This window comes from Rhinopithecus bieti, unplaced genomic scaffold, assembly GCF_001698545.2.
Source record: "Rhinopithecus bieti isolate Rb0 unplaced genomic scaffold, ASM169854v2 scaffold_68516, whole genome shotgun sequence".
In the NCBI taxonomy this organism is placed as follows: Eukaryota; Metazoa; Chordata; class Mammalia; order Primates; family Cercopithecidae; genus Rhinopithecus; species Rhinopithecus bieti.
Window position 1 is genome coordinate 443,339 of NW_016825834.1, and position 12,683 is coordinate 456,021.

Sequence of the window (12,683 nt, forward strand, 5' to 3'; positions counted from 1 at the left end):
CTCACTGAAAATGCCCCTGCTCACAGAAACACAGCTAGGATGTATATATATGATTTTTTTTTTTGACAAGATGGAAACCGTTTGGATTAGGGGAAGCTAACATCATTGCTATGTATCTGTTCCATAGCAACAAGACAGATTGCTAACTCAATCAGATGTGTCCCCTCCTGATATTAGGCTATAAAATAATCTGAAAATTGCCAAGGTCTCAGGGAGAGGAGAAAGACAAAGCATCAAGAAAAACAATAAATATTAGCACACCCCAGAGATACTTCTGATCACAAAAGCTTTCTCATTGCTTCCCAGTTCCAGTCCACAAATATCAACGTAAAATTTTCTGTTTTCTGCAGCTGACCTGTGAGACTCTGCCACTTTGAGAACTTGGCAGAAAGTTACTAAATACACAGCATAAAGATAACCTGTTGGTCATTTCTGTGGGGGCGGTGTGCTTCCAGCAGACTCAGTTCCTCAACTCGCCTTACAAGTTTAATTAATGTATAAATCTGACCTCCAGCTATGTGGGAATTGTATTCATCCATTTTCACACTGCTGTTAAAGACATACCTGAGACTAATTTATAAAGAAAAAGAGCTTTAATGAACTCACAGTTCCACATGGCTGGGGAGGCCTGACAATCACGACGGAAGGTGAAAGCCACGTGGAGGCAGGCAAGAAAGAAATGAAAGCCAAGTGAAAGGGGAAACCCTTTATGAAACCATCAGATCTCATGAGACTTATTCACTACCACGAGAACAAAATGGGGGAACTGCCCACCATGGCTCAATTATCTCCCACGGGGTTCCTCCTACAACACATGGGAATTATGGGAGCTACAATTCAAGATGACATTTGGGTGGGAACACAGTCAAATCATATCACGAATAAATGAATGGAACAACCTCAGCAGGATGGCCTTAATCTGTTGATTTTCCTGCCTCTCCTATTCTTGTCCTGTTCTAATGGTTCTATCTTTCTGTTTTTCAGGAGAACATTTCAGAATAGGAATAGGCCAAGTGCTGAGAAGATGGGTCTTAGGATTGATTCAAATACAAACTTTCCGGAGTGTGTTATAGATGCAGGAAAAGTCATCCTTGGGACTCAGCGGAGGCAGGAGATGGACCCTCGCCTGCGGGAGAAACAGAATGAAATCATCCTGCAAGCAGTATGTGCTCTGCTGAATTCTGGTGGAGGCATAATCAAGGCTGAGATTGAGAACAAAGGCTACAATTATGAAAGTCATGGAGTAGGATTGGATGTGCCTCCAATTTTCAGAAGCCATTTAGATGAGATGCAGCAAGAAAACCACTTTTTGATTTTTGTGAAATCATGGAACACAGAGGCTGGTGTGCCACTTGCTACCTTATGCTCCAATTTGTACCACAGACAGAGAACATCCACTGATATCATGGATTCTCAGGAAGCTCTGGCATTCCTCAAATGGAGGACTCAGACTCTTATGAATATTAATGTTTCCAATTCATTAAGTCCACAGGCAGCTCAGAGTAGTGTACAATATGAAGGTAACACAAAGGCCTTAGCTGCTGCTTTATTTGATAGAAAGCGGCTTCAGTATCTGGAAAAACTCAACTTTCCTGAGTCCAAACATGTTGAATTTGTAATGTTTTCAACAGATGTGTCACACTGTGTTAAAGACAGACTTCCGAAGTGTGTTTCTGCGTTTGCAAATACTGAAGGAGGATATGTATTTTTTGGTGTGCACGATGGGACTTGTCAAGTGATCGGATGTGAAAAAGAGAAAATAGACCTTACTAGCCTGAGGGCTTCTATTGATGGCTGTATTAAGAAGCTACCTGTCCATCATTTCTGCACACAGAGGCCTGAGATACAGTATGTCCTTAACTTCCTTGAAGTGCATGATAAGGGGGCCCTTCGTGGATATGTCTGTGCAATCAAGGTGGAGCAATTCTGCTGTGCAGTGTTTGCCAAAGCACCTAGTTCCTGGCAGGTGAAGGACAACCGTGTGAGACAATTGCCCACAAGAGAATGGACTGCTTGGATGATGGAAGCCGACCCAGGTTAGGGAGCAATATCCAAAATGGTTGTAATGTTTGCTGGCAGCAAGGCAGGGCAGATCAGAGAGGAAAGAGAGACATGGTATTCCTTGGAATCTGGGGAAAGAGATTTACTCTCTGAGTTGCAATTGTCTGACTTATCAATCCCTGTAGATGCAGTTAGTGGATTATTGCCCTTCTTTTTTCTGCCATCTTAATTAGTCTTCATTCAATAGATGCCCTGGCTAGTATCCCCATTAAAAACTGGTGCAGGGGACTGTTTGACCTAGTTATTTCAATTTTCACATCCTTTCTCATGTACATATTCAAGCCTCTTCTCTTATTTTTCTATTATGAGCTTGCATTTAATTATTCAGGAAATTTCTTTTTTTCACATGTACAGATGTGTCCCCTTTAATTTACTGCCACTTTCCTCTGAATTTGCCTTCTTAAATATTCGCCCTTTCTCACTGCCCACTTCCCTTTTTTGGACCAAAACATGACCAAATTATGGCTTTCGCTCTGTTTTCCCATTTTTTCCTTTGGGGAGCCAGTACGTGATAAGCCAGAGGATGGTTGGTGACATGCATCTACTCTGGAAAAGGAAAGCCTGAGATAAAATTAGACAAGAGAAAACCAATAGTAACTTCTTCAAAAGTCCAGAAAAAACAAAGTCCACTTCAGAATCTGCTCGGATATCTATATCCATTGGCCTTTGCATCTTCTCATCATTTTTCTTTAAAAAATAGCATTCTGAAAATATAAAAACAGGCCGGGTATGGTTGCTCATGCCTATAATCCCAGCACTTTGGGAGTCCGAGGGGGTCAGATCACCTGAGGTCAGGAGTTCAAGACCAGCCTGGGCAACATGGTGAAACTCCGTCTCTGCCAAAAATACAAAAAATTAGCTGGATGTGGTGACACACGCTTGTAATCCTAGCTACTCAGGCGGATCGCTTGAACCTGAGAGACGGAGGTTGCAGTGAGCTGAGAGCATGCCACTGCACTCCAGCCTGGGCAACAGAGTGAGACTGTCTCGAAATATAAATAAACAAATAATAGAAATATAGTTTCGTTTTGACATAATAAAATCAAAAAGTGTTGCTTCATGCTAGGTTTTTGCCTTCAAAACCTCAGTAGGCTTTCCTGAGCTGACCTGAGATGTAAAGGCAAGTATCTATGGGCCGTGGCTTGAGTTGTAAGACTAGGTGAAAGACCTTGCAGCACAGTTCAGCTGTAAGTTGGGATCTGCCTTTTTGCATATTGAATCCTTGGTTCTTGCTTCTTAAGATCTTTCCAGGTGTCCTGAGATGGTCCTTGCGTTGAGTTTGTCATCTGCCACACCCCGTAGCAAGACCGTGTGCATTCATAAGAATTTGGAATGTCTGAAAGAGCAGCAGAAACGCTACTTTCCAGGTAATTGGCCATCTCTGGTTGCTTTGGAATATGTTGATTGTTCATTCATATAAAAAATTGACTCCTACTTTATATTATATACAGAATCAATTCCAGAGGTTTAAGGACTTAAATATGAAAGCCAAACCTTTAAAACTGTTAGTAGAAAATATATATGAATAATTATATCATTGGGGTAGGAAAGGATTTCCTAAACCAGACACAAAAGGATCAAACTTAAACAAAAAGATTGATAAATTTTACTACATTAAAATTAAGAGCTGTTTCTCAAAATACACCTTAAAGAAAGTGAAAAGACTGGGCACAGTGGTTCATACCTATAATCCCAGCACTTTGGGAGGGTGAGGTGTGGAATTGCTTAAGTCCAGGAGTTTGAGACCAGCCTGGGCAACATAGCAAGACCCCGTCTCTACAAAGTAGCAGCACTCTACTATGCCCGGCTAATTTTTAACTTTGTTAGAGATGGAGTCTCCCTGTGTTGCCCAGGTTGGTTTCAAACTCCTGGACTCAATCAATCCTTCCACCTGAGCTTCCCAAAGTGCTGGGATTACAGGCATGAGCCACCACGCCCAGCCACCAGTCTTTTTTTTTTTTTGAGATAAAGTTTCATTCTTGTTGCCCAGGCTGGAGTGCAATGGTGAAACCTTGACTCACTGCAACCTCCACCTCCCGGGTTCAAGCGGTTCTTCTGCGTCAGCCTCCCAGGTAGCTGGAATTAGAGGTGCATGCCACCACACCCAGCTATTTTTTTTTTTCATTTTTAGTAGAGACGGGGTTTCACCATGTTGGCCAGGCTGGTCTTAAACTTCTGACATCAGGTAATATACCCACCTCAGCCTCCCAAAGTGCTGGGATTATAGGTATGCGCCACAGTGCCCAGCCCAGTCATGTTTTTGATGGACTTTTATATGATGTTTAATTTCTTCATTTTTAAACATTGCTACAGTATACATTTTACCATAATATACCTGAGATATTCTTTAAGGATAAATTCCAAGTGGTGGCCGGGCGCAGTGGCTCAGGCCTGTAATCCCAGCACTTTGGGAGGCTGAGGCAGGTGGATCACAAGGTCAGGAGATCAAGACCATCCTGGCTAACACGGTGAAACCCCTTCTGTACTAAAAATACAAAAAATTAGCTGGGCGTGGTGGTATGCGCCTGTGGTCCCAGCTCCTCAGGAGGTTGAGGAAAGAGAATCTCTTGAACTCGGTAGGCGGAGGTTGCAGTGAGCCAAGATTGCGCCACTGCACTCCAGCCTGGGTGACAGAGCGAGACTCTGTCTCAAAAAAAAAAAAAAAAAAAAGAAAAGAAAAGAAAAGAAAAAAAAATTCCAAATAGTATAATTGCTTGTAAATTTAGATGGATATCGCCAGATTGTAATCCAAAACATATATCCAAATACACTTTCACCAACATGATATTATCATGGCATTTCTCTTCTGGAAGAAGCTTAGAATCATTTTATCCTACCAGAAAGAAAAAGGAAGATGGCCAGGTGAGGTGGCTCACACCTGTAATCCCGGCACTTTAGGAGACGGAGGTGGGAGGATCACTTGAGCCCAGGAGTTTACGACCAGCCTAGGCAACATGGTGAAACTCTGTCTCTACAAAGAAATACAAAAATTAGCTGGATGTGGTGGCGTGCACTTGTAGTCCCAGCTACCTGGAAAACTGAGGTGGGAGAATCACCTGAGCTCAGGAAGTAGAGGCTGCAGTGAGCCATGATCATACCATTGTACCCCAGTTTAGGTGACAGAGCAAGACCGCGTCCCTCCCCCCCGCCAAAAAAGAGTCTCCATGCTGTCCCTTTTTAGTCAAACACTCCCCAAATCCCTAACATCTGGCATCCGTAAATGAAACCATACAGTACGTAATCTTGCCACGTGTTAAGATGGCACTCTAATGCCTTCCTCCCCATCCTCATTTCCACCTCTTTGCTTCACACTTCGGATGTCAGCAACACAAACTGCTTTGTCACAAAGCCAGGACAGAATCTTCCATATTGTATTGCTTGGAGTGAGTGACCTGAATGGACCTTGCTTTTTTTTTTTTTTTTTTTTTTGAGACAAGGTCTCACTCTGTTGTGCAGGCTGGAGTGCAGTGGTGTGACCTCAGCTCACCGCAACCTCCGCCTCCTGGGTTCAAGCGATTCTCGTGCCTCAGCCCCCCGAGCAGCTGGGATTACAGGCACGCACCACCATGCCTGGCTAATTTTTGTATTTTTTGTAGAGATGGGGTTTCACCATGTTGGCCAGGCTGGTCTTGAACTTCTGGGCTTAAGTGATCCAGCTGCCTCGGCCTCCCAGAGTGCTGGGATCACAGGCATGAGCCACTGCGCCCGGCTTCCTTGCTGTTTCTTGTCCCTGAGTGTGACTCATGTGCCCTCTTTTGACCATCTCTCTATTCTCCTCTTCAACTCACTAACTCAAAGTCATCCTTTAATAATCAGCTCAGAGCTGGGTGTGGTGGCTCACGCCTGTAATCCCAGCACTTCGGGAGGCCCAGGCGGGCAGACCACCTGAGCCCAGGAGTTTGAGACCAGCCTGGCCAACATGGTGAAACCCCATCTCTACAAAAAATAGAAAAATTAACCGGGCGTGGTGGCACACACCTTTGGTCCCAGCTACTCCAGAGGCTGAGGCAGGAGAATCACTTGAACTCAGGAGACAGAGGTTGCAGTGAGCTGAGATCATGCCACTGTACTCTGGCCTATGTGACAGAGTAAGACTCCATCTCAAAAAAAAAAAAAAAAAAAAAAAGGAAAAGAAAAAAGAGAGAAAAGAATCAGCTCAGGTGGTTTCCTTCTTCATAAAGACTTTCATATTTTCTTCTTTCCTAAATTGTACCTTTCCTTGGTATTCACATAATACTTTCTGTCCTTCCCTCTGGTTGTATTGACCACTTTGTACCATAATTATTATTGTCTGTTTATACCAGCTAATTAGTGCTCCATCAAAACGAGAATTGTTTATCTTTTTATTACTAATGTATAACCTATTGTAGATACATGGTAGAGTGCCAGTGTTGACTGAACCTTCTACGTATAATGATGATTACTAGCCTGTCTGAGGCTTTTCTAATTTCTTCCCATTCTTTCCCTGTCTAGTATTTTCAGACAGAGTGGTGTATACTCCAGAAAGCCTCTACAAGGAACTCTTCTCACAACATAAAGGACTCAGAGACTTAATAAATACAGAAATGCGCCCTTTCTCTCAAGGAATATTGATTTTTTCTCAAAGCTGGGCTGTGGACTTAGGTCTGCAAGAGAAGCAGGGAGTCATCTGTGATGCTCTTCTAATTTCCCAGAACAACACCCCTATTCTCTACACCATCTTCAGCAAGTGGGATGCAGGGTGCAAGGGCTATTCTATGTTAGTTGCTTATTCTTTGAAGCAGAAGCTGGTAAACAAAGGCGGCTACACTGGGAGGTTATGCATTACCCCCTTGGTCTGTGTGCTGAATTCTGATAGAAAAGCACAGCGCATTTACGGTTCATATTTACAAATTTACCCTGAATCCTATAACTTCATGACCCCCCAGCACATGGAAGCCCTGTTACAGTCCCTCGTGATAGTCTTGCTTGGGTTCAAATCCTTCTTAAGTGAAGAGCTGGGCTCTGAGGTTTTGAACCTACTGACAAATAAACAGTATGAGTTGCTTTCAAAGAATCTTCGCAAGACCAGAGAGTTGTTTGTTCATGGCTTACTTGGATCAGGGAAGACCATCTTGGCTCTTAAGATCATGGAGAAGATCAAGAATGTGTTTCACTGTGAACCGACTAACATTCTCTACATCTGTGAAAATTACCCCCTGAAGAAGTTGATGAGGTACGCTGCCTGTCTGTGTTCACTGTCCACTTTCTTTTCTTGAGTGACTGTGGCTGGTGTGGCTTTCAGTTTACTTGCTAAAATTCATATTGTATTTACCATGCCCAGAGGAGTTTAAGAGTAGAATTGGCTTTGTTTGTTTCATTGGGGAAAAACCTGACTGTGTTTCTTACTATTTCAGCAAGAAAAACATCTGCCAGCCAGTGACCCGGAAAACCTTCATGAAAAACAACTTTGAACACGTCCAGCACATTGTCATTGATGACGCTCAGAATTTCCGCACTGAAGATGGAGACTGGTATGGGAAAGCAAAATTCATCACTCAGACAGCAAGAGATGGCCCAGGAGTTCTCTGGATCTTTCTGGACTACTTTCAGACCAATCACTTGAGTTGCAGTGGCCTCCCACCTCCCTCAGACCAGTATCCAAGAGAAGAGATCACCAGAGTGGTCCGCAGTGCAGATCCAATAGCCAATTACCTACAACAAATAATGCAGGAAGCCAGACAAAATCCTCCACCTAACCTCCCCCCTGGGTCCCTGGTGATGCGCTATGAACCTAAATGGGCTCAAGGTGTCCCAGGCAACTTAGAGATTATTGAAGACTTGAACTTGGAGGAGATACTGGTCTATGTAGCGGATAAATGCCGTTTCCTCTTGCAGAATGGTTATGCTCCGAGGGATATTGCTGTGCTTTTCACCAAAGCAAGTGAAGTGGAAAAATGTAAAGACAGGCTTCTAACAGCAATGAGGAAGAGAAAAATGTCTCAGCTCAATGAGGAATGTGATCTGTTACTACAGGTCGGTGACGCATTGGATGTTCTGACCAATCACATTGTGTTGGACAGTGTCTGTCGATTTTCTGGCCTGGAAAGAAATATCGTATTTGGAATCAATCCAGGAGTAACCCAACAAGCTGGGGTCTACAATCTTCTGCTCTGTTTGGCTTCTAGGGCAAAAAGACATCTGTATATTCTGAAGGCTTCTGTGTGACAGGAAAACTCAAGCCTAAGAAACAATTAAGTGATTCTCATCTCTAATTAACTGTGAAACCATTTGATCCAAACATGTAGGCACACACTCACTTGTTAAGTCACATACTTTTCTAGGTGCTGGGGATTGAGGACAAATCGATGTAAGATTTCTCCTTTAGGGCAGAGACATACCACTGACAAGTACATAGATAGACAAGGAATTTCCCATAGTAATAAGGGATATCAGTAATTAGAGGACCGTGAGACTCAGAGGGGTGTGTGTGTGTGTGTGTGTGTGTGTGTGTGTGTGTGTGTGTAGGTAGATGGAGGGAGGGGGTGGTTATTTTGGGTGGTCAGGGAAGTGCTCAGTGAGGGAAGAACTTGTCATGAGAATCTCTGAGTGTGCCAGGCAGACTCAGATATTTTCATTACTTTTTAACATGGCCGTGTGCAGAAAAGTTTGAATGGGATATGCAGGGAGAATGTGAAGGATGGAGCGGGTAGCTCATCTGGCCTTGTATGTGCCAGGAACAGGAGAGACATGTTTTGAAATGTAAGATCACAGGCTGTTTTTTGCAAGACCACATTATATTACTTTATTATTTTCTGCTTTTTCTTTTAACGGCATTAGTGTTTTGATCAGTATATTTTAAAACGCTTTTGTGTGCCTTTTGGTTATTTGGAATCTGTTCCTTAGCTCTAATTTTTTTTTCTTATGGAGCATCTTAGGTTACTACATGAAGGTAAGACTGCCACAGTCCCCCAGGGAGACACGATATGTTTTACTGATTGATTTGAAGATGACAGAGGGCCTAGGGGGATGAATGTATTGGACTCAAAGTTTGCATTTTGTTTTCCATTTAATTTAATAATCAACAAAACAGCAAAGTCAGTTTAATATCTTTCTTCTGCTGAGTCTTCAGGATTTTAGCTAGTCTTTCAAAAGTCATTGCTAAAAAAGTGCGTATTTCTCATTTCCCGTGGGTCTCTAGAAACTCTCTCAATATTTAAAGCCAAACAAATCCATCTTTTCTGAGAGACAGAAACTAAAAAATTCAGAGTTGATTCACTATTAAAAACGGCAAGGCCCTGCTATTTCCCAAGAGGAAAGAAATTTAAAATTCTCATTGTAAGAAGTAGGAACTTGAAGCTAGCATTGGTTTATTTCTGGCAGCTACTTACAATATTAAAACTTTACTTTTAAATTTAAGACAGTTTCACAGGAAAGCATGAAATTAGTCTATTGTGAAATGTTTTTACAACTAACTTGGAATATACTGCAAATCACTAGTAAGTAGAGACACATTTAAGATAAAATGACTAATAAAACAGTTGGTAATTCTGAATAAAGATCTGAATAAATCCAGATCACAGACTGTTCCTCTACTAATATGTAAACGAATGTGCAAAATTAGTGAAAATATAGCCAAAAATTTACCAGCAACAGAGAAGCAAAGAATGGAGTTCAACCTTACACTATAGACATCTAATAGATATGTACGAACATTTAAAAACTGGAATAGGTTGGGCATGGTGGTTCATGCTTGTAATCCCAGGACTTTAGGAGGCTGAAGTGGGAGGACTGTTTGAGCCCAGGAGTTCAAGACCAGCTTGAGCAATATAGCAAGACTCTGTCTCTACAAAAACAAACAAACAAACAAACAAATAAAATTAGCTGGGAATGATAGTGTGCACCTGGAGTCCTAGCTTCTCAGAAGGCTGAGGAAGGATTATTTGAGCCCAGGAGCCTGGGGTTACAGTGAGCTGTGATCATACCAGTGCACTCCAGTCTGGGTGACAGAACAAGACCCTGTCTCTAAAAAATAAATAAATAAAATAAAAAATAGAATTTAAAAGTTTTATATAAAGGCATAGCTACTATCTCACCTGCCCAGTGTAGTCATGAATAGATGTCACATAAAGAAAAGAAAACCAGAATTCTTGTTAATATGGCAATTTGAAGGGTGGTGGCAGACGTATTGAGCAGGCAGCTCAGGGAAACGTCAGGGAAACCCTTGAGCACAAAAACTCCTGATTGTCCCCAAGCAGTCTTCATGGATACAGGAGGAGTTTTCCAGGATTTCACATGACTGCAGTGAAGGGAGCTGTGTCTTATTCCTGGATGCTTTGCCTCCTTCATGGAATTCAGTGGATTTAATGGAATTTCCTAGGCAACAATAAGGAGTAGAAACCAGGTTAACAGCGAGGCCCTCATCTCACACCAGATCAGATCAGGCTACAGAAAAGTAGATGGAAGACACCACCCAAGCCTCCAGCTACACACTGGAGAAGAAGCCAAACAAGTCTACTTCATCTAAGAAAGTTGCCAAAGAGAGCCCTTCTATACTATCTTAAGGTAAAAAGAAAGACTCTACCCAGCTGCCCTGATTAAGCATTAGAAAGATAAGTGATCTGATCATTAGGCAGAAAGACAATGGGGAAAATGTAGCAAAGAAACATGGCATGAGCCAGATGAAGAACCCATCCTGAAAGGATTATAACTCAGGGTATAGAAGACAACTCACCACAGGTTGGGCGCAGTGGATCACGCCTGTAATCCCAGCACTTTGGGAGGCCAAGGCAGGTGGATAACCTGAGATCAGGAGTTCAAGACCAGCCTGGCCAACATGGTGAAATCCTGTCTCTACTAAAAAGGCAAAAATTAGCTGGGTGTGGTGGTGCACCCCTGTAATACCAGCTACTCGGAAGACTGAGGCAAGAGAATTGCTTGAACCAAGGAAGCAGAGGTTACAGTGAGCCAAGATCGCACCATTGTAATCCAGCCTGGGCTACAAAGTGAGACTCTGTCTCAAAAAACAAACAAAACCTCCCCATTGATGTCTCACGCCATAGAAGAACTTGAGAAGTTCGTAAATTCAATAACACAAGAGTTGAAAGCCTGTCCCACTGTACCCAAGTTCTCCCTCTCTGAACTACAGCCTAGAAACTCTCTACAGACAGTAAGCTGGGGCAGTTACAGAGGTGACCTCATCTGTTTCCCACATGCTGCATTAGGACAGGGATCAGGGATCAGTATCCTTCACTGACTGATTTCCAATATCTTGAGAACTGTTGTTTCATATATTTTGTCTGATTTTGCAATTGTTTCAGGAGGGAGGATAAATATGGTCCCTGTTCCTCTATCTTGACCAGAAGCATCTAAGAAGGCAGTGAAACAACATGTGTATAGTTCCTAGGGAAATAAATTTTGACCTAAAAATATTAAACCTAGTCAAAATATTATTCTAGTACAAAGGCAACACATGTGTATTTTTGAACATAAAATAGTTCTAGAAATATAGGACCTATGAATCATTCTTGAAGAAAAGTTACTTAGTAAGGAAATCTAGATAAGCAAGCAATATGTGAAAATAAAAGATTATTGCAATTGGGCCAAAGTTAAGTTTAAATCCATTCACATGTATATAATTAAGATATGTAGGAATTATAATTACAGAAAAGAATGTTACAAACATATCAGATAGATTCTTCTGTTTTCAATCCATAAAACCAGGGTTTGGATCATTTAAAAAAACAAACAAAAATAATTTATTGGAATCATTAGGGAAGACCTGATAGAATAAAAGGACAAGCTGACCAAATAGGCCTTAGAGGGGAGAGGTGCCTGGGAAGTTACAAGGACCTACGTGGCAGGGGTGACTCGGCCACAGTCATTTTCTTTACTTGATTTAAGAAGGTTAAATTACAGTGAGAGAGTTGCATTATCTAGTTTGCATACTGTACTCAACTCTTAGCCCGCAAAGGGCAAGTTCCTTGGTTGAAAAATTTCCACAAAACATGATGTAAAGTGGAAAGATGTTCCCCCAAAGAATATCAGTAGGATGAAAGGATGTTGGATACATCAAAACAACAGATATCCATTATAGCAATTAACAAAAGTTAGGGAGTGGGGAAGTTTGAGTGCTAATATGTATTTCAAAACAACTTTAAAATGGCTCCAAACATTTTATGCTTTTGCAATTTAGGCATTTTAATATTAGATAAATCTTCCTGCAACTAAAAGTACTTGAGTTAAATAAAATATTCTGTAGTTCAGCTCTTCCTTCAATTTTATTAGTTGCTTTTCTTTCATTCAAATGAAATAAATGTAAAATAATTTCAAAATAGTATGTAAAATAGTATGTTCACATTATTCGATTTAACATAATTCTATCTATCTGTTCTTATATTTTCTCTGATGTATTTTTTTTTTTTTTTTTTTTTTTTTTAATTTTTTTTTTTTTTTTTTTTTTTTTTTTTGAGACGGAGTCTCGCTCTGTCGCCCAGGCTGGAGTGCAGTGGCCGGATCTCAGCTCACTGCAAGCTCCGCCTCCCGGGTTTACACCATTCTCCTGCCTCAGCCTCCCGAGTAGCTGGGACTACAGGCGCCCGCCAACTCGCCCGGCTAGTTTTTTGTATTTTTTAGTAGAGACGGGGTTTCACCATGTTAGCCAG

General features: G+C 41.7%; 1 protein-coding gene across 2 annotated transcripts in view; it reads left to right on the forward strand.

Moving 5' to 3' along the window:
* Nucleotides 1–12,355, forward strand: part of SLFN5 (schlafen family member 5) — a 54,083-nt gene extending 41,728 nt beyond the window's left edge. For both annotated transcript variants that reach the window (XM_017863179.1, XM_017863180.1), the window contains 4 exons: nucleotides 985–2,036; nucleotides 3,303–3,428; nucleotides 6,535–7,255; nucleotides 7,437–12,355. In XM_017863179.1, the coding sequence (XP_017718668.1) occupies nucleotides 985–2,036; nucleotides 3,303–3,428; nucleotides 6,535–7,255; nucleotides 7,437–8,247 (2,710 nt within the window). In that variant the 3' untranslated portion in view covers nucleotides 8,248–12,355. The remainder of the gene's footprint in view (nucleotides 1–984; nucleotides 2,037–3,302; nucleotides 3,429–6,534; nucleotides 7,256–7,436) is intronic.
* The last annotated feature ends 328 nt before the right edge of the window (nucleotides 12,356–12,683 follow it).